Source organism: Sciurus vulgaris (genome assembly GCF_902686455.1).
Source record: "Sciurus vulgaris genome assembly, chromosome: 17".
In the NCBI taxonomy this organism is placed as follows: Eukaryota; Metazoa; Chordata; class Mammalia; order Rodentia; family Sciuridae; genus Sciurus; species Sciurus vulgaris.
The window spans coordinates 27,859,238-27,881,601 of NC_136478.1; the positions used below are offsets into that span (position 1 = coordinate 27,859,238).

The following is a 22,364-nucleotide window of genomic DNA, read 5'->3' on the forward strand; positions in this document are numbered from 1 at the left end:
GCACATCTTCAATGCAAACTCATCAATCCAGAGCCTAAAACTCCACCCACTTCCTTTATCAGGTTCTCACAGGATTCTCACACTGGACCACCATCCCCATCCTACTCATCCCCAAACCAGGTACTGCACAACTAAAGGCAACTCCTATCTCTAGAAATCATTCAAACTAGTCAATCCTAAATACATCCGCACTGCCTTGCCTTGCCTTGCTTTCCTACAGAATTCACAGGAAGGGTTCTTGCCCTCGTTTCTCCCTTGCTCCCTCTGGGTCCTGATCAGGTTTGGGATGTAATACCAAGAGATACAATGCCATAGACTCATAATCCCAGATGTTGAAATCTCAAAAGATCAAATTCCTAAAAACATAACTCTGGGGGGAAGAAAACAATTTTAAGAATTCTTTAACAGACACTTTATTTATTTATTTATTTTTCAGGTACTTGGGATTGAACCCAGGGCCTTGTACACAGGCAAGGCAAGTGCTCTACCTGTGAGCTACATTACATCCCCAGTCTTTTTTGGTGAGAAAGGATCTTGCTAAATTGCCCAGGCCTCTGTGATCCTCCTGCTTCAGACTCTTAGAAATTATGATTGCAGGAGGCACATGCCACTTCACTCAACTATTTGCATTTTTAAAAGGAAATTTATTTGAGAAACGTATAAACAAAACACTTCATAGGTCACTTTACACAATAAAATAGGCGATATTAACGTATTTTTGCAAGCATAAACAAATATACTGATGACAAGCACATGGATATAACAGAAGCAGACAAACCCATATTCAAAAAGAAACAGGTCAAGAAGCAAAATGATAAAAGCTTATCATTATGGCTGGTAATTGTGTACACCCAGCTTTCCACTTACAGTTATCTTGAAATACCATGATGAACAATCTGTCTTTTACTGAAACTGATCAAAAATCAGGATGGGGTCCCACCAAATACACAGCTGTCCAAAGAGCTGGGTAATTGAGAAATTTATCTTTCACAAATGCAGACATTCTTTCTTTTACTGAGTAAGTTTTAATGGTTTTACATATATGCATAATGCTTATACATAAAAATCAATGTTATGATAATGTACTTGCATGAAGTCAAATTTGTAAGAAAAAAGTCAAAAAACAAATGAGAACTCTCTAAAAAGTTCTTAAACAATTTACACTTCCAGTATTGGAAAGGATGTGAAAATGAAATACACAGCATAGTAAATTGAAAAAAATACAATGCTTATGATTTAAAAGTGTGGGGGAAAATTTAAGAAAATTAAAAAGACAATTTGACATATGAAAAAGTATATTATAGAAACAGATTATGGGCAATTACATGAAAGTAGTCCATGTGAGAAACATGCTCACCTGTCCAAACCCAGAGAATGGACTGAGACAAAAGGTAGACAAAGTGAGACTTTAATGTCAGTCTTGCAAGATCAGGTATCTGGAGGAGCAGGCAACCCCAGAGGACTTACAGTCAGCGTTGATTCCCCAAAGCACAGGTTTCTCCCCCAGTTCCTCACTGCTGAGTACTATGGGTTACATAATCTTCCCAACCCCTCACACAGGTTTTACAGAAATATACCTTCAGTTGGTCCCACCTCCCATTGTTCTCTTGCAGGCAGAAAGGTCTTTCTGGGACTAAGTATGTTTTAGTCCATATGAAGTTTATCTTTATTGATTAGGCTGGCCCCTTCTCCCTCAGCTCCTATTTATCAAGGGGCTGTGAATCTGTCACACTCAAGTGTTAACTGCTAGTAACCATTTGTTCTATTTCGTCTTTGGCTGGTTTTCTTTTCCTCAGTAATTTTACATTTAAGGTTAAATACTAGATTCTGAAAATGGACCACCGGATTTACTATTTCTCACACTCCATTACTGCTGGTCAAATTTCAGGATCATTACCAAAAATAATAATAATAATAATAATAATATATACTATATACATCATATACTATATATGTTTATATTACATATTATAATATACATTATATGTATAATACACACACATATACAGTGTATGTGTTGCTGGGGATAGAACCCAGGGCCTCAGACAGGCTGAGTCACTTATTCAGCCCATTAACCTCATTTTGAAGTCTTGCACCAAGATGGATAGCTGCTATTTTTCTTTTAGGAATGCCTCTCCTTAAGAATTCATTCACATTCATTTTCTTTGTGATGCTGCTCTATTTAAATTCTTCCATGATCTGATACATGCTGACATAATCATTCCCTACTATGTCTTCCTATCCTCTGCACTATGCTTCTAGGTTGTTTTGGGTAACAACATAGTAAGTCCACTCTGTAGACACTCAGACCACAAGTTTGGTAGAAACAACAGTGACCAACAAGCCACACCACTGTATAAATATCCTCTTATCCTACCACGCACATAATCACTTTCAAACTACTCAGTAACTGCTGGCTTCTTCAGGCAAATGCCGCTTTAATTCATTAAAAGCACCTGGAATCTCATAAGCTGGAAGGAATGCCAATGCAGACAGATGATGGATCTTTAAACTGAGGTTTCATTGTTGCTGTATTGCATGGTCAATCCCATCTTCAGAACATGACTTTCTATCCCGCCTGTATAGCCTTTTCTTTCCCCCAAGGGAACTGCGTTTAGAGATTTTGATGCTCAGGATTTCAACATCAGGATTATGGCATTCGGGCCTGGATCTTTCAAAATCCTGACTGTCCCTCTCCTGATCAATCACAGCACTTCCTGTATGGCCCTGTGTGGTGTGCCATGCCTCCTGTTTCTAGGGATCTGTGAGTAAAAACTCCCTTCATGACAGTCATTTCCCTGTCTGTGTGCCTTACCATACTTGATTAAAACAAATCTTGGTACTTTTTAAATACTTTCCTTCTTTTTTTATCAGCAATGTGTATGTACATTTGCATCATCTGCTTTCTAAAAACAGATTATAAAGATAAAACTCACATACTAAATAATCCAACCCAAGTGTTTAAGTATTATCAGATTTGCACAACCACCACCACAGTCAATTTCAGAACATTTTCTCTCTCAAAAAGAAAGCCTCTATCCATCAGTAATCACTTCCCACTTCCCCATCTCCTCACCTCATGGCAACCACTAACCTATTTTTCTGTCCCTTTAGATTTGCCCATTCTGGACACCAAACATAAACAGAATCATACAATATGCAATCTTTTGTGCTGGTTTCTCTCACTTAATGTAAGACTTTCAAGGTTCACCTATGTTACAGCACGTATTAGTATCTCATTCTTTTTTATTACATCCCATCATATAGCCATGTCCACTTTATGTATCCATTTACCAGCTGGAGGATATTTGGGGTAATTTCTGTTTTTTAGCTATTAGAAAATTCATCCATGAACATTCATGTACAAGTTTTTGTGGGGACAAATGTTTTCATCTCTTTAGTAGACACCTAAGCACAGAACTGCAGTATATATGGCAACTACATTTACCCTTTTGAGGAACTGAAGATTTGTTTTCTAATGAGACTGAACTGTTTTATATTCCCACCAACAACACATGAAGGTTTCAATTTTTTCCACATCTTGTCAACATTTGTTGTATCTTTGATTACAACCACCCTGGTAGTATGAGGTAATATTTCACTGTTTTTTGACTTACATTTCCCTAATAGCTAATTGTTATACTGGACCAAAGATCTTTTTGCCCATTTTTAAATTAGGTTGTCTGTCTTCTATTAATCAATTCTAAGAGTTTCTTTTTTTAAACACATTCTGCATACAAGTCTTGTAGCAGATATATAATTTGCAAATATTTTCTCATTCTGTAGGTGTTTTGTTTTGTTTTTTCACTTCCTTAAGAGTGTCCTTTGAAGCACACAAGTTTTTAATTTTGATGAAGTTCAATTGATCCAGTTGTCCCAGCACTACTAGTTGAAAAGACATCTTTCCACACTGAATGGTCCTGGTATCCTTGTTGAAAATCAGCTGATCACAGACACATGGATTAATTTCTGGACTCATAATTCTATTCCATCAATCTGCATGTCAGGATCACATCCTTATGCCAATATCACACAATCTTGATTACTGCAGCTTTCTAGAGGTTTTTAGGGGGTTTTGTTTTGGTACCAGAGATTGAACCCAGGGGCTCTAAACCGCTGAACCACATTGCCAGTCCTTTTTAGATCTTTATTTTGAGACAGGGTCTCACTAAGTTGCTAAGTTGATGAGGCTGGTTTTGAACATGCACTCCCCTTGCCTCAGTCATCTGAGTCCTGGGATGCCAGGCATGTGCCACCACATCCAGCTCTAGAAAGTTTTGAATAGGAAGTGTGAGTCTTCCAACTTTCTTCTGCATTTGAAAGATTGTTTTGGATATTATAAGTCCCTTATATTTAGGAGCAACTTGTCAATTTCTGAAAAAAGGGCCAAGTGAGATTTTGATAAAGAGTTTTTGTTGAATCTGTAGGTAAATTTAAGGAGTACTACCAGACATGGTGGTGCACACCTGTAATAATCCCAATGGCTCAGGAGGCTGAGGTAGGAAGATCACAAGTTCAAGGCCAGCTTCAGCAACTTAGCAAGACTTTGCCTCAAAATAAAAAAAAAAGGTAAAAAGCTGGGGATGTGGCTCACTGGTTAAGTACCCATGGGTTCAATCCTTGGTGCCAAAAAAAAAAAAAAAAAAAAAAAATTGTTTTTGAAGAGTTTTAACAACTTAAGTGTCTGATCCACAAACATGGATGTCCTTTACCTGCTTTTTAAAATAAATGGTAGAGCTTTTATATACTTTCCTCTACCTTGCAGTTTTTACTTAATAATATGTCCTGTAATCACTCCATGGTATTGTATTTTCTCATGATAGTGTATGTTCCTTGTACTATTAACCAAGTTTTCCAGTATATAGATATACCACATTTATTCAAACAGTGCCCTAACAATGGACATTTTAGTTGTTTCTGTTTTTACTATTACAAATAATGCTACAAAGACTATCTCTCTGCACGAGACTTTTCATGTTTTATCAATATGTCTTTGGGATAGATCCCTAGAAATGAAATTGTGGGGTCAACTTTCCTAGCTATTTCCAAATTCTGTCCCATGGTACTTATGTCCACCAGTGATATGTGCCCGAATTATTTAATTCTGTAAAGCTGTAACTCTCAGAATTTAAAAATTAACTCTTAGAATTACTAGGAGAGAATGGTCATCTAAATGGGTGGCATATGTGCAGTATGGCTTATACTCAGCATGTGCAGAAACCCTGATGATGGGAAAGAAGGAAGAAGGAGACAAGGGAGTGTTGATGAAGGAGGTAGGAAACCTAGGGTAGAGATAGTTTTATAAATAAAGGTGTACCACAAACTTTCAATTTTTAAGGATGGAAAATTCCAAAGGTTCCCTGCCTTCCACCTGCCCCATTCCTATGAGCTTAATACCCCCCATGAGAAAACCATGGGAACTAGGGTCAAACACTCCAGTCCTAGGACAGCTGGAGGACAAAGGCTGTTCCCAGTTTACATGGGGTAAAGAAAAAGTCAGGAGGCCTGGGTTCAAGTCTCACCTGTAATTTACTATTGAAAATCTTATGTACATCACCTTTTCAAGCTTCAATTTTTTTCTCTGTTAAATGTGAAGAACAATCTCTGCCTCTCCAACCTCTCAAGTTTTGCAGACCATTCAAGAGAATACCTATCCTTTGGGAACTGAAAATCCTTCAGGAATTTGCCATATGGTAAAAGTCAAAAGGTTCTTACTGATCAAGCTGAATTTGAATTCTGGTTGTCCTCTCGGTATCTGATCTTCCTCATTTATAAAAAGGAGGTAACCTTTATTTCACATGGTTAGTTTAGAAGAAAATTATATAACACATATTAAGTGCATGGCACAGTGCCTAACAAATATTAAGTGCCTAAAAAGACAGCTTAGTAGTAGTATCACAAGTGAAGTCACAATTTGCATGTAACTTTGGTCAAATGTTTGCTTATGCTTTGCATGACCAGGAAAATAAAACTGTAAAATAATAAAATTAATATACATTAGTAACCTTAGAAGATAAAGTTAGAGGGAGAGAATGACTGCTGGCTTTTTCTTGTACACCTCTAGGTTGTCTGGCTTCAGAATTTGAATGGAAAAATCCAGCAAGCCATCTATTATGGTTTGGATGTGAGGTGTCCCCTAAAAGCTCACATGTGAGACAGTGCAGGAAGGTTCAGAGAAGAAATGATTGGGTTGTAAGAGTCTTAACCCAATCAGTGAATTAATACCTGATGGGATTAATTGAAGTAGTAGGGTGTGGCTGGAGGAGGTGGGAAGTGGGGCGTGGCTTTGGGGTATATATTTTGTATCTGGAGAGTGCAGTCTCTGCTTCCTGATGAAGAAAGCTGCTTCGCTCTGCTATGCTCTTCCACTATGATGTTCTGCCTCACCTTGAGCTCCAAGGAATGGAGCCGTCCTCCTATGGACTAAAACCTCTGAAACCGTCAGCCCTCAAATAAACTTTTCCTCCATTAAAATTTTCTGGTCAGATCTTTTAGTCACAGCAGCAAAATAGCTGACTAAAACACCATATCTGATAGGAAAAGTGGAGGATGCAACGGATGGTAGCACTCAGAGAGGGCTTCAGAGATACTGATATTATATATTTTAATTGTGCGATATGCACGTGGATATTTATTCAATTTATTAGTTATAGCAGGAGTCACTAAACTTATTCTGAAAAAGACAATAAATATTTCAGGCTCTGAAGATCATATAATCTGTCAAAACAACTCTGTTATTGTAGTACAAAAGCAGCACAGATGATAATATGTAAACAAATAAACATGGCTATGTTCCAATAAAACTTTTAACAGGTTGGATGTGGCTCATTGGCTAGAATCTGCAAACCCCTGATTTACACCTTTAAATGTTATACATACTCTTTTTTATGTGTGAAAAAACTGAATAATTTTTAAAGATCAAACACACACAAGCAAAAAAAAAAAAGCTATCAAATCCATTCCCCAAAATGCAAAATCCAACACAGTATAAAATAAGAGAATTCTACACAAAACAATTCCGTCTTAAATCTGCAATCCAAACTAACATCTGAAAGACAGAATTTTCTTTCAGATTTTAATTTAAAAATGTTTTTTCCTACTCTGTTCTTTCTTCTGTCCTCATCATGTACTAAAATATTCACATCATACTTTCTGTCTCTGCTTATCAAGAAAATGGAAAAATACAGTCATCAGCCCTTTGGTTTCTTTTTAAACACTTGCCCCACCCTAAGCCCATTCTTTCAATGTTCCAACTTCCTCCTCCCTAAAATAATGAATTTAAGGTAGAAAGAGATGAAGAAGAATGGAAATTTACAAGAAAGAGTATGACTGATAATTGTTACAAGAAAACATTTTCCTTTTTTGCTCTTAATAGGCTGTAAAGCTGATGCAATTAAATTATAACTATAGCAACTCAGCTGGCAGCACGGGCCTTGAGCTCTAGCAGCATCTCTGCGCACAGCAGAGCCTACACACTTGAGGCTGGGGGGAACTGCAGGCAGCCAGGAGCAGCGGTAAGGGGCCTGCAGGGAGGAGAGCTTAGCAGAAATGTCTTAAGGCTGGTTGGAGCTTTGGAGGACAGTGTGGGCGAACAGTTGGCTGTATTTCGCTCCAAGGATAGATAGTTTAAAAAAAAAAAAAAACCATGCCAGGGTTCCTCTGACTTGCCTTTACAAATGTCAACAGAACCAGAATCAACTAGTATTTTAAAAAACAACAATCTGGGGAGGCCCACTGAAAAATTTCCACAACATCCTCATGACATTGCAGCCAAAACACTGAGTTCTCTATCTCTCTCCCTTTTTTTTTTTTTTTTTTTGGTACCAGGGATTGAACACTGGGACATTCGACCACATATCCAGCTCTTTTTTATATTTTATTTAGAGACAGGGTCCCGCTGAGTTGCTTAGGGTCTCTTAGGGTCTCAGTAAGTTGCTGAGGCTGCTTTTGAACTTGCATCCTCCTGCCTCAGCCTTCTGAGCCACTGGTATTACAGCTTTGTGCCACTGTGGCTGGCCAAAACATTCAGCTCTCAAGATTAGTTGCAAAAAATAATGTAGGCCTCATATTCACTCCTGTAACATGTACTATGTACCTAAAACAGACAGTATGCCCACCAGCACTTAAGTCTTTCTCAAAGTCAAGAAATGAAGACTAAGGCAATGTCAGAAAATTTCCTGCATTTCCTGCACAGAAATCTCAGTGACTTAGTTACAGGCCCACTAACATCACAGTAGCAGCTCCCCTTTCAGCCTACCATGGCCCTTCCATCAGGACTACAGGAACGTGTACTCTGGGTTTGAGTCTCGTCTCACCACTCGACAACTGAGTAATCTGAGAGAGTTACTTGCCCTCTCTTAGTCTTTGCTGTCCCACTGTTATATGAGGATCAGGCAAAATCTTAAGTCAAATCAAGTTTCTGACAAACAGTAAGTAACCAATAAATCATACTTCTTACAGAAAGCAGCAAGGTTTTCTTCCTGCCCCACCCCCACATCATAAACTCCTTGAGGGCAAGGACCATGCCTCCCTAATTCATGATTGCAGCCCCAGATATGGTCCAGGCTTGGCACACTGGAGATTCGAAACACAACTGAGAAACTGACAACCCAATCGATGCTGCATAGAAGCTGTAGCTGCTGCCCCAGTTACTCAGCATTTTCCCTGAGTGGCAGTCTCTTGGGGCTCACCCACTTTGCTGTTTTACAATCAGCTAGAAGGCACTATATTTCAAGGCTTTTCAAAGGCAGCTCTGGAGTCACTGACAATAAGCAGACAGAATCACTCCTCAATTAGATGGTTTCTCATCACTGAGTACTCATCGATTTTTTTCCAAATACCCTTAAAAACTCTGCTCATTGCTAAGGGCTATCTGGCTTAGAAGGTACAACTTATCTGCAGGGCCCACATCTACTAACACATTACAGGCCACTTATGAGTCAACAGCCAGCAAATCCAAACAGGAACAACAATGACCAGTTTCTGCACGATGGAGCTCTTTCAGTCCCCTCCCACCCTGATCATCTCTGACCATGATATGGGCTCAGAGCTTAGTCAGGCAGATAGGCAGGAAAACCCCAGAGAATCAGGGAGATAAAGGTTGCCAACCTGCTTACAAAACCTCTCTTGAGTTCCTGAGAATGTGGCTTGTGACTGTCATTCACAGACTGCATCCAAATTAAAGGCAGGAAAGAAGAAACAGATTCTGCCCCCGAACCACTCAGTACCAGCACTGCCTCCCCACCAGTACTCACGCCTTGACATCTGCTGTCTCCTGGGACGTGCGTGTGAGGGTACGGGAACGCAGGCGCTCACCGGCTTGCTGGATCTCCTGTAAGTTCCGTTCCACATGGGGAAGCTCTGAGATGCCCTCAGTCTCAGCAGCAAGCTGTTCAGCTTGCTGAAGGAGCTCACCAAATCCCTCAGTATCCATTGGAAATACAGATCCTAGGTGGAGGAGAAAAAAGAAGAGACCTAAATCAAGAGAGAGATAAGCTTCAAATACTGCCTGAATATGTTACAAGCTTAATGAAACACTAGGACTTTTTGTAAACAGAAAAGGATACAGCTCATCAACAAGCAGATTTGTTCCTGAACATAGCCCAAGAACAGGCCAGACACAGAAAATGAGTCAGGCTGTGAAGAAACAGATCATTTCTGTGCATATTGGCAGCCCCAAGATTGATTTCTGCCACCAGAACAAATGCAAAGATATTAAGCTACAGACCAGAATTCCTGCCTCCTTCCACACCCCAAGGCAGATAGAAATGGAAGCCACCTCTGGGAGAATAAGAGAACAATCACCCCACATCTCCTCTTCCTTCAATTGTCTAAGAAAAATACCACGACCCAAATGATGCCACCCAATGTACAGGGCCTTACCTCATATGATACTCGCAATAACCCCGAGGCTCCCAAGTAGACAAAAGCAACCCAGGTCCATGGAAGCTTAGTTCTGGGCCCAGAATACTTCAATTTGACTAAACTGAAACCAGAACACAGGTCTTCTTCTGACTAACCCCACCCCCATTAATTTGTGTTATTATATATATTATTTGTGTTATTGAAGACAACTGTTCACATGCACACAGTTGTCTTCAATAACACAAAAGACTTTTTTTATTGCCCAGGTCTCCATTCATACTTTTTTTTTTTATGGTGCTGGGGCTTGAACCCATTGCCAACTGAGCTATATCCCCAGCCCCATTCACACATTCTTTAGCTTACAAGATTACTAAGGGCAGTGTCTGTTCATTATGCACAACCTTCAGGACATTAGACTTAATTGTTACTATACCTACTTTTAGAAATACCATTACTACTACTAATTATACTAATACAAATAGCAACTAGCTGTTAGATCATGAACATTATTAGCAAGACCAGCTGTTTCTCCAAAATGATACAGAAAAGCCCTATGAATAGTGTTGCTATTTAACAAACATTTATAATTCTTAATTATACCATACCATAATTTACAGATGGTCCAGTATAAAAGCATTCTCCTTGACCAAGAGAATGTTCTTAACTCCTACAACCAATTAAGTCAATACGAGATAAATGTATCACCATTATTCTTTAAAGGAAGAAGAAATTTCTTTAAACAGAAGCTCTTGTTGCTTATTCTTTCCTTCTTTGTTTTAAATCCCTGGCTTCTATCACTTATTCCTACTGGTCTAGCATTATCGTTATAATGTTAATGTAATATATAATTATATCTCAGCTATGGAGTACAGGTTAATGTTAAAAGGGCACCATTACCACCATAAATCCACAGCAGGAAGATAAGGACTTTTTAAAATGAGCATTAAAGGACATTAACTTTAAATGCAAGGGCATAAGGTTAGAGCAAAAATAGCTTAGCTAGAGTAAACATGAAAACACTTTGGTACTCCTCATGAAGTTTCAAGCTGATTTTAACAAATACACCATCCCTCTTAAAACTAAAGTTTCTAGAAAATGATTATAAATTTTTTGACCTAATAGAATCAGGATATAACAGGCCATCTCTGCCTGTGGGAGAATGGGGATGGTAGACAGGAAAGTATTCTTCAGACCATGCCCATTCCCAACCCAACAATCAGTGTTCCTTCTAAATTCAGTCAGATGATACCCCTCCTCTGCTTCAACCTCATGAACAGAAGAGTGTGCAGCAGATGGGGCCCCAGCTCCCTTTACTACCCATATCCATCTCCAGCTCCAGTGCCACTCCTTCCCTAGACTCTGGCTGCACTGGGTCCTCCTTGCTGGTCCCCATGGATCAAGCACATTCTAACCTAAAGTCTCATGGCTGAGTCCCTGTTTCAGCTCAAGTGTCACCTTGCCTTTGAAGCAAACTCAGAACACTCTATTTAAAAATGCGACTAAAGGGTCTGAGGCTATAGCTTAGTGGCAGAGGCGCTTACCTAGCATGTGTGAGGCACTGGGTTTGATTCTAGCACCACATAAAATAAACAAATAAAGACATTCTGCCCATCTACAACTTAAAAAAAAAAAAAAAAAATGCAACTGAACCCAGGCCAGCCCTTCCCCATCTCCCTTTTATCACCTCTGCTAGAAGACAAACTGCACAAGGACAGAATTTTGGCCACTCATGTACCCCAAGCTCCTGGAACAGTGCCTGGCACCAATGCCTGGTGCTCATCTGTCGAATGAGTTGGAGAGTTTTTACTCTTCTACTCATTGGAAATATGTCCTTCTCAAAGGTTTCCTGCCCTCCCCTGCCAAATCAGCAACCCCTGGCACACAGAGACCTGAGCAAAAACATTCCCTTCTGACTACCAACTGATACTTAACATTTTGGGTGCTGCAGAGCATAAGGCACTAATAGGATAAGTGGCATGAATTTAGATCACATTTGGTCCAGACAAGTGCTTTCCCTCTAAATATCCAGATGAAAATCAGTGGTATTTTAGAATAGCCAAGTTTTCAGGTAAGCAAACTCCAAACCAAAAGAATAAATAGAAAGAATTTCCTATATAACTCAGGTTAGGAATACAAAGAAAATGAGTTTGTTCCACATCTGCTTGGGAGAAAAGAAAGAGATATATAATATCACATTTTGTTTGTTCATTTTTGCTTTTTTGTTAGTTTGGGCTTTTTTGATACTAGAGATTGATACCAGGGGCACTTTACCACTGAGCCACATACCCAGACCTTTTTATTTCAAGACAGGGTCTCATCAAATTGCTGAGACTGGCCTCAAACTTAGGATTCTCCTGTCGGACTCCTGAATGGCTGGGATTACAGGTGAGTACTGCCACAGTTGGCTTATAATACCACATCTGGGGGAAAAATGGACCTATCCTGTATTATAACTCAAATAGCAGAAATTTCACAAAAAAAGTTTTATTAAAATTTTCAAATCTATACTTTGATATAGACATCATTCCATTTCATTAAAAAAGTTTTCAATTAATGGTTGATTTCATAAGCATAGTTTTTATCCCCTCCACAAAATAAATATCCATTTATCCATAAAATAAAGACTAAGCCACTTAATCAATTCTAACCCAAGGTAGTGAAGAAGAAGAAGAAGAAGAAAAAAAAAAACCAACCTCCCAGATTTGTCCAATAAAGAATTTAAATAATCTGGGAGAGAAAAAAAATCCAAAATCTAAGTTTGGTGTTGGGAAAATCAACACTTTTGGGGAACTATGGAGAAGGGAGCCAGGAAGAAGTCACAGTAAGAACCCTCAAAGTGGGATCTAAAACTGCAGCAAAGCTGGGGCTGGACAGGGAAGGGTCAGCAAGGACAGGCTGACAGCACTAGGACTCCTCTAGGTCAGCAGTGATAGACATCTGTGCGATTATGAGAGGCCTTTGGCAACACTGAGAGGTGCTTTGCAGAGCATCGCAGTAGGTACAGGGTCCAGAGAAACAAACTGCCAACCATCCAGGATACTGAGCTTTAAAATGAAGGCAAATTTATCTTTGCTGTTAGAAGATGGGTTGGTTACCCTTGGGGTCGGGATGTGGGGGGTGGGGGGGAAGAGAGTCATGAAGGAGGCTTCTAGGGGGCTGAAAATTTTCAGGTTTTCTATCTGAGTGCTAATTAACAGTGTGTTCACTTATAAAATTCATCAACCTAGACATGATCTGTGTGCTTTTCTGATCATGCATCACACTTCAGTAAAAAAGTCCTTTCTAAAACAAAGGACAGTGACCCACTGTTTTTCAGACGCTGCAGTAGGACACTCTGCTCTGCTAAAAATGAGGAATGCTCTTAGTGGAAAGTTCCCATGATCTAGATCTCTTCACCACACCTAGAGGATGCTGAGGAAATTAAAGAAAGAAAAAAAAAAAGAAGTCCATAGCTTTAGAGAGATAGTTCCTACCCAGAGATAAAGCAAGGGGTGGCCAGACTTCCATCTCTTCATTCACACTGGTTTGCATTTACCTGTCACTCAATATCCAAAAAACATAACTTTTTGGGGTACATAAACATTCTTAAATGGGGGGGAGGGATCCCCAAACATCATATAAGTTGAAATAAATGAAATATAAAGGCCAAGCAAAAATAATTGCAGTTCACTTGCTGTTAACAAGTGAGTCTTAATTATGAAAAACATGATCATTTCTACATCTCAATATAATCATATTATTTAATCAAGTCAGAAAAGAATAGATACTTAAACATTCAAACTGCTAAGTCCTTCTTAACCATTTAAAATCAGTATTCTAAAACAGTGGCCCCTCCAGGATTCTGCAAGTGATCAGAATCTCAGTGTCTGATGCTATACATGCTTATTATATTAAAATGTCTACATATCTGTTTTCTGTGATTATCGGTTCATTAGTTTCTTTTAAAGCATCAGCCACAAGTAGAATATCTCTTTAGATTTACCCTGGGCTTGTGAACTCCCATGCTGCGGAACCACTGAGTACTCTAAAGACCACTGGGTCACCCAGAAACGACTAGGGATGCACACTAAAGTTCTCTTGACCCAGGGCTATGCTACTTCTAGGACATACCCCAGAACAGTGGAGACCTCAGAACCTCAAAGCTGACAGGGACAAAGGATCATATGAAAGGCCTCAGGACTATCCATCCTAGACCTGACAGCCAAACTTTTGCCAAGTTTCTAGTCTCCTAGGGCAAACAGTGGATATTTTAGGTTTTGTGGGCCATCTCTTTCACAACTACTCAACTCTGCCACTGTAGCCTGAAAGCAGCCATAGATAGTAGGTAAAAATAATAATAATAATACTATCTGTCCTCTAGAAAAACTTAATCATGATGTTAAAATTTGAATTTCATGTACTTTGGACACATCATGAAATATCCTTCTTTGGATACTTTTTCTTTTTCTCCCTGCCACCCCCAAACCCCAACTCTGCCTCCATGACTTAAAGGTATAAAAATCCTGCTTAGCTTATTTGATTTGGCAGGAGGATTCCAAGTTTAAGGTCGGACTTAGCAATTTAGTGAGACCCTATCTCAAAATTAAAATAAGAAGAACTGGGGACATAGTTCAGTGGTAGAACACCCTGGTTCAATACCCAGTAATGAAACAAAACAAAAACCCATGTTTGTAATGGGTGATAGATACACATTAAAAAAAAAACTGTCTTCCAGAAGTTCTTAATGATATAAAGTTGTGATTAAATAAATTATAATTTAATGTCAAATATTTACTAGAAGATTTTTTGAAGCCGAGATGTTTGTAATTAAATGATAAGATGTTGCCAAGTTGGCAACTTTGGAAAAAACTAAAATAGCACTTTACATTGGTATAAATCAGCAGTTTTTACAACATACTTTGTGTAGAGCAACCCCTTGAAGTAGGCAGATTTTATCACCTCCTTTTTATAGATGAAGAAATGGAAGTTGGAGAGATTTGGATTTTATCTCAGAGATAAACTGATCCACTTTTTGTTCTGCTAGTAAGTGAACAGTCTATATTTGAACCAGTGGTTTGGGTTCAAGGTCCAGTCTTCTACTTACCCATTCTGTTTAAAGTATTTTTTTAAAAACTTATTGTATTATAAATTAAAAGTTTAAAATAATCCTAAATAGGAAGAGCAGTGTTAGTTGCAGATTTTGAAGAAAAAAATGTACAACTAGCAATATTGGCTATTACTTCTAAAAATGAAATCTCTCCCTTTGACAACATCAAAAAAAGTACAACAGAGCTACTTTTGGTAGGTTGCAGGATCTGTGTAGTGGAAAGGGGCAATTTTGGGGGATAATAAAATTAGAGTTGCTCAATTAGTGGCAATAAGTATTATTTGATTATATCATGCTCCTCAATTTACAATGGAGTCATGTCCAATAAGCCTATTGTAAGTTGAAAATATTATGTCAAAAATTTACTTCATACACTTAACCTACTGAACACATGGTCTAGCAACACAGTACATGTGGAATCTGTTGTTTCCCCTTGTGATTGTACCACTGATTAAGAGTTTTGGCTCTGTCACTACCCAGCCTCTCAAGACAGTATAATATGTCATATTGGTAGTCTATAAAAAATATCAAAGTTCAAAATGTGATTTTTATTGAATGTATACTAATTTCATACCATTGTAAAGTCAAAAAATCATCAAACCATCATTAAGTGGGGAACCATCCATATTGAAATTCTGCAGGGAAAGTAGCTGGCATATCTCCCCTTGCAAGTCATTGATTCAAGAGAGATTCCTTTAATACCAAAGAAAAGAAAAATGCCCTTGTCTTTACTCTTTTATCTATCTTGGCCCTTTGTATTTCTTAGACAACTGGATTGTTTGGATTGTGGGTAATAAAGAAGAGAAAAAATTCATATGGGTTTTTTAATATGCTGCACTGTATTTGAAAAGGACATCAGTTCCCTCCAGCATCCTGTGTATTGTTAGAAGCACATATACAGGACAGATTTCATCATATACAGAATAGATTTCTTCCCCAAATATACTCTTCAAATAAACAGTTTAAAGAGAGAAGAGGAAAGGCATATATGTCACACCTTTGATCTTTATAAATATTTTTACTACCCAGTCTAATGAAGCTAATTTTGCCAGGATGATAGGTAGTAAGCACTGAAGCAGGATCTATATAGTAGGTTCAGCTCAGATACCCTATAGGGGTTTGCAACAACAACAACAACAAAAATGCTTGAGGCTAAAAGTGTTTCAAATTTTGGATTTTTTTCCTTCAGATTTTGGAATATTTGCATATATATAATGGATATATTGGGAATAGGACCCAAATCTAGACACAAAATTCATTTGTTTCATGTACACCTTTTAAACAGAGGCTGAAGTTAATTTTATATAATATTTTTAATAATTCTGTGCACAAAACAAAGTTTCTTCTATGGCATCATGTTTTTGCTCAGTGAGTTTGATTTTGAAGTATTTTGGATTTTGGATTAGGGATACTCAACCTGTACTGGTTCAGATCGTCTCTCTTCTTTATGGTTAGAAGACATCAGTCCACTTTTCACTGTACCTACCAGCTGTCAATTACAACAATCAAAAAAGAACACATCTTAATAGATACTACTGTCCTGAGTGCCAAGAAAAGGAGTAAAAGGATGATAAAATAAAACAGTTGTCACTGGCCAGGTGCCATGGTGCAAACCTATAATTCCAATGACTCCAGAGCCTGAGGCATGAAGACCACATGTTCAAGGCCAGCCAGCAACTTAAGGAGACCCTCAGCAACTTACTGAGACTCTGTCTCAAAATAAAAAACACAAAGGGCTGCGGATGTGGCTCAGTGGTAAAGTATCCTTGGGTTCCATTCACAGCAGACATACACATACACACACAAAGGTTGTTGAGGGACTGAGGTTGTAGCTCAGTTGGTAGAGTGCTTGCCTAGCATGCACAAAGCCCTGGGTTCAATCCCCACAACAACAACAACAAAAAAAAGTAATTCTTTATAGTCCCACGAGATTAAGTAAAAGACAGTACAGTAAGACCTCATTTTAATTCAGAAGACAGACTTATGGAGAAAATAAAGAACTGAATAAAATAAAATAAATTAACCTAGACAGAAAAGAAAAACTCAGGTAATTTAATAACAATAATGACCTGAATGACACACTTGTATTAACTGATCTGCAGTTAGAAAAGAGAAGTAACCTCATAGCACATAGAAACATAAATAATCCACATAAGAAACTTTCTTATAAAGAAGGCCCATCTGGGGCTGGGGAGATAGCTCAGTTGGTAGTGTTTGCCTTGCAAGCACAAGGCCCTGCATTCAATCCCCAGCACAGCAAAAAAAAAAAAAAAAAAAAAAAAAAAAAGCCACAAAAGTAGGATATTTTGTGAAACCTTTAAACTCACTTTATTGCTCAGAAGAAACAGTCTCACTCTCATGGTCACAGAAATCATCTACACACAGAGCCTTAGAAATGACACTGGTTCCACCTTACAACTGGCATTAAAGAAGTAGATCATCAAGTCTGCCCCAAAAGGCCTTTGGCACTGGATCTCGCTAAACCAGTGATTCTCCACTGGGGGTAACTGTCCCAAAGGGGACATTTGAAAATATCTGGAGACATTTTTGGTTATCAAAACATGGAGGCAGAAGACACACATTATAGGCATCTAGTTAAGAGGCCAGGGATTCTGTTAAGCATCCTATAACACACAGCACAGCCTTCAACATATTCAGTCCCAAATATTAATAGTCTCAGCTTGAGAACATCTGCTATAAACCAAAGAAGGCTTCTTGTCCTGAGGGCCACGACACCAAGATTAGAACCACTAGGAAACCCTGGATATACAGGCATTTTTTAATATAAGAAAAGTACTAAACCTTTTGTCAGGTTCTAAAAAAAGCTTAGATCCTTCCCCCTCACAAAATTATCCCATCTGAGTTTTTTATAGTGTTATATGCACACCCTGAGGTACCACACAGCAATGGAAAAGATCAAACTACAGCTCTGTGGATCAACAGATAAACTTCACAGACATAATGGAGAACTAAAGAAGCCAAAGGCAGAAATAGAACACAGTATGATTCTATTCATATGGTTCTTAAAAACAGGAAAAACTAATTTATGGTGCTAGAAATCAGAACACAGGTTATCCTTAGGGGCATGGAGAAATGCTTACCAGAAGCATTGGACTCAACTGTGCTCCTCAAAATCCTTTTGAAATCCTAACCTGCAATGGGATGGTACCTGAACATGGTGCCTTTGGAGGTAATGAGATTTAGATAAGGTGATGAGAGTCCTCAGAATGCAATCAATGCCCTTAAATAGAAAGGAGAGCCGCCAGAGAGCCTGCCTCCCCCAACGCACTCCTCCTCATGCACATGAACACGGAAAGGCCATGTAAGGACAATAAGCAGCAAGATGACAGCCATCTACAAGCAGGAGGAGTCCTCACCAGAATCCAACCATGCTCAGACCTCCAGACTCCAAAATGGTGAGAAAATAAATTTCTGTTGTTTAAGTCACTCAATCTACAGTATGGTACCTTAGCTGACAAAGGTGCTTTGAGTACTGGAAAGATTCTTTATCTCAATATCAACAACTGTCACATAAATGAATACACAAAAAAATCATGGAACCACACCCTTAAGGTTAATATTTTTTAGGAGAAAACCAAGAAACAACATTGAAGAAAACAATTAGCATTACCACCACAAAGCAGAGCTCAGAGATTTTTACTTTTCATTTTATACCTGTTAGTCTGAATTTTTTTCAATTATATATATGATCTAATACAATTTTTAATAATTTGTCCATTTTTAAACTGCTCTAAATTCCCTACTTCAGAGTATATTACCACTGCTCCCGAATCCCCAATGGCAACGACAGTCACATCCACACCTGCCCCTTGCACTGAAACTCCAAACCAGAGTTTCCAGGCACCACCTGTGCATTTTTTAATATGTATGTCTATGTCTTTGTCCCTCTCTCTCATACGCTCATACTCATACACATACATACACACACACACACACACACACACACACACACCCCACACACATCTCACCATGCAGTTATCTGTCCATGACCACCACTACCACTGGCTACCCTTCCCCTCTTCCCAACTCTGGCCCGAGCTGCTTCTCTCAGGTTCTCATTCACCTTTCTCCTTTGCATCAGAACATAACTCAGACTGTACACTTAAAAATATCCCTCACTCTCCAGGCTCAGAAACCAAACACACATAGATAAAAGAAAGCAAACAGGATTCCTCATTATCCAAACTAGTGCTTCTCCCTAAAACTATGAAATCAAATTCTGTACATTCAGAAAACATTTCTCACTACGTTCACAATCCAAGCTCTTATTACCTGAACCGACTTGGAAAAGGTACTTATGTCCTGGCAATGTCCTGTAACTGTTGCTTCCATCCCCCTTATCATGTGGCCTAATTTCCTTTCCTTTAAACCGAAGTCCTTGTTGAGATGCTAGAACAGGGACTCCCTCATTCTAACCCCTCCCATCTCACATCACCCTGCTCCTGGTGGCCACCTCAATCTTTTCAACATCATCTCTTGCCAAAAGTCCTCGCTGGTTCCCACTAAGAGGGATTCAGATGAAACACTGCTTTTGACTTTCTAACTCCCAGGATAAACCCTTTGTATAGTCATCTGATTTACTCTGTCCTGAAAATTCCTGTCCATGCACTGCTCTGTATCCTTGCCCATGCTATTTCTCCCAACCTTGCACTGCACCCCTAAGCTCCAGCCAGCAACTCCACTCATTAGTGAGTGACTTTGGGCAAAGTAATTACTCCCTACAAGCCTCATCTGTGAAATGGAAAAATAACTGGGCTTCCCTCACCTGCCACATAGTAACCACTCAATAAACATTAGCAATTATTATTATTCCAGTCTTACCTACTGTTATGGATTGAACATGATTAAAATATGTCCCCCAAGAGTTCATGTGTTGGAAGCTTGGTCCCAGGGTGGTGCTATTATGAGGTAGTGGGACCTTTAAGAGGTAGGGCCTGGTGGGAGGCCACACCCCACTCTATGGATTTCGGTCTTGCCAAGTGATCTCTCCCTCTTCCAGGAGTTCCACCACTATGCCATAGTCCATGAGTTCCAACTTGATGGGGCCACCTAGTCTTGGACTTTGCCTCTAAAACTAAATAAACTTCTTTCTTCATCAAGTCTTTGTACTTGCTGTTCCCCTTGCCAGAAATGCTCTCAGATATTCCCAGGACTCGCTCTCTTATTTCAGTCGGTCTCTCTCTGTTCAAACATCCCTTTCTCCTTTAAAAAAAAAAAAAAAGCTCAGAGATCACATTTTATATTTGTATGTTTGCTACTGTGGTGTCCTCCATAGGAACATCAGTCCAATGTCAGCAGGTCTGTTGCATTCACCACTGTATCTCCAAACCTACAACAGTGCCTGGAACATTGATGTATTTCTTATTTATTGAGCATATTATTGTGTGTCAAGCCTTTGTGCAAGGCACACATCACAGAATAAAACATAAACCTACCCACACTCATATTCTAGAGGGGAAAGACAAACCATACACAAGATAAATAAGTAAAATACAAATGCCAAGAATAACAAAAGCAACAAAGAAAGACAAGAAGTGAGGAAAGCCTCACTCATTAAGTAACCTTCATCCCTAATGAAGACCTGAAGGTGGGAGAGTAAGCCACATGGATACTGAACTGCCAGTACAAGGGCCCTGAGGTCAAAGCACTTCACATAGTGAAAGGAGAAGGTAGCAGAATTTGACATGGAAAGTCACATTGGATCAGATTATATAAAGCTGAACAGTTCACTGTAAGGAGTTTGTCTATTATTGAGATGGGGACACAATGGAGAGTTTATTAAAAAGATCACTTTCTGCTCTACAGAATACAGAAGAAAGAAGACCAAACAGGAAGCTATTTCAATAATTCAGGTAAGAGGTGGTTGTGACTAGGCCCAGGGCTGTAAGTAATGGATGTGAAATGAGAGTAAGAGAGAGAAAGCCAAGGATGACACAATGGTCATCCTTTTTTCTATGACTGGTATAAGAAAAAAGATGGCATGGGTAGTAGTTTGGAGAAGGAGATGGTGAGGAGCTTGCTAGCTCTATGCTCAGTTTGAGTCGACTATCATCCATCTCAGTGGAGACATTAAATAAGCAGCAAGGTAAAGCTCAGGCAGAAGCCTGAGCTGGAGACATAAACGTGGGTGCTAGCCTATGTTAAAGCAGGATAAGATCAACACGAGTGAAAAATGAAAACGTGGAAAATACAAACGCACATCGGAGACGAGTTGAAAGACATAAAAAAAGCTTCATGCCTGAGGATACCCTCCCTTACTCCCCGGACACATAAGGTAAAAGGTGACCTCTGCTTGAGTTGAAAGACATCTTGGGGGAAAAAAAAAAGAAGAAGCAGCAGCAGCGAAACCTCCTTTCCCTAGCAGAAGGGTAAATTCGGAGCAGAGGGTCGTCCAAACTTGGACCAAAGATCCATAGGGTCAGTCGCGTAATTTTTTAAAAACAGACTCATTAAACTTGGCATCGCCTTTGCAGAAGGTAGGAAGCAGTGAGCCCAGGGAAAGGGGAGTCACCAGCCACAGGTTCCAATCATTAGCATCCCCCGGGATGTCAGTACAGGAGACAAGCCAAGGGTTGACAGAAGCTCAGGGAGTCGCCTCCCCGCGACCCCCTCCCTCGAGGGCTACAGGGTGTGAGGTATGCGAGCGGGCGCGGTCAGCGGGTAACCAGGCCCTCGTACCGAGGACTGGCGCCCGGCGGGCTCGCGCGGAAGGTGGCGGGGGTGTGGCGCGCCGCGGCAGAGCGCCACGCTGGAGGAGGTCCCGGGGCCGGGGCCCTGAGCACAGAAACAGGACGGCCACAAGGCAGCCCGGCGCCAGGATGGGGCGGTTGGACGAGGCGTCGCCGCCGGCTCCGGCGTGCCGACTGCCGTGAGGCCAAGAGCGAGCGGCCTGGCTCCCAGCGCGGGGGCAGAGCTCCGCCCAGCCTGCGGTCCTGGGTCCAAGGACAAGTCCCGGGCACAAAGCCGCCGCGGTGACACGCTTACCTAGCACTGCAGCCGTCCCTGCCACCTGGTCCGGCTTGAGAACGCGGCCGCCGCTACTCGCGCCGCCCGCCCGCACTTCCTGATTGGCCGGCGCGGCCGCTCCCAGAAGGCCCCGCGCGGCAAGCCGCCGACGGAACTTTATGGAGACCCGCGGCGGAGGACAAGGACACAGGCGGGGCTGGGGGCGGGGCGGGGGCAGGGCGGGGGCGGGGCCAGGCCGGGCTGTCACTCCCGCACACCCGAGGTCGCCGCCCTCACCGCTCCCACGTGTTAGGAGTCGGCTTGTCCTGGAGAAAGCGATTCAACAATTCCAGGGGCCTAAGAGGTTTCCTACCCCTTATTTTATTGAGTGCCATCGAAATGTCATGCCCTGTTCTAGACGCTGGGGACACAGTCGCGTCCACGGCCC

General features: G+C 40.3%; 1 protein-coding gene across 2 annotated transcripts in view; it reads right to left on the bottom strand.

The window, feature by feature from the left end:
• Nucleotides 1-22,070, bottom strand: part of NUP93 (nucleoporin 93) — a 99,007-nt gene extending 76,937 nt beyond the window's left edge. For both annotated transcript variants that reach the window (XM_079117882.1, XM_079117881.1), the window contains exons 1-2: nt 21,956-22,070; nt 9,255-9,447 (exon numbers count right to left, since the gene is read on the bottom strand). In XM_079117882.1, coding sequence (XP_078974008.1) covers nt 9,255-9,433 — 179 coding nt within the window. In that variant the 5' untranslated portion in view covers nt 9,434-9,447; nt 21,956-22,070. The remainder of the gene's footprint in view (nt 1-9,254; nt 9,448-21,955) is intronic.
• Between the last annotated feature and the right edge of the window lie 294 nt (nt 22,071-22,364).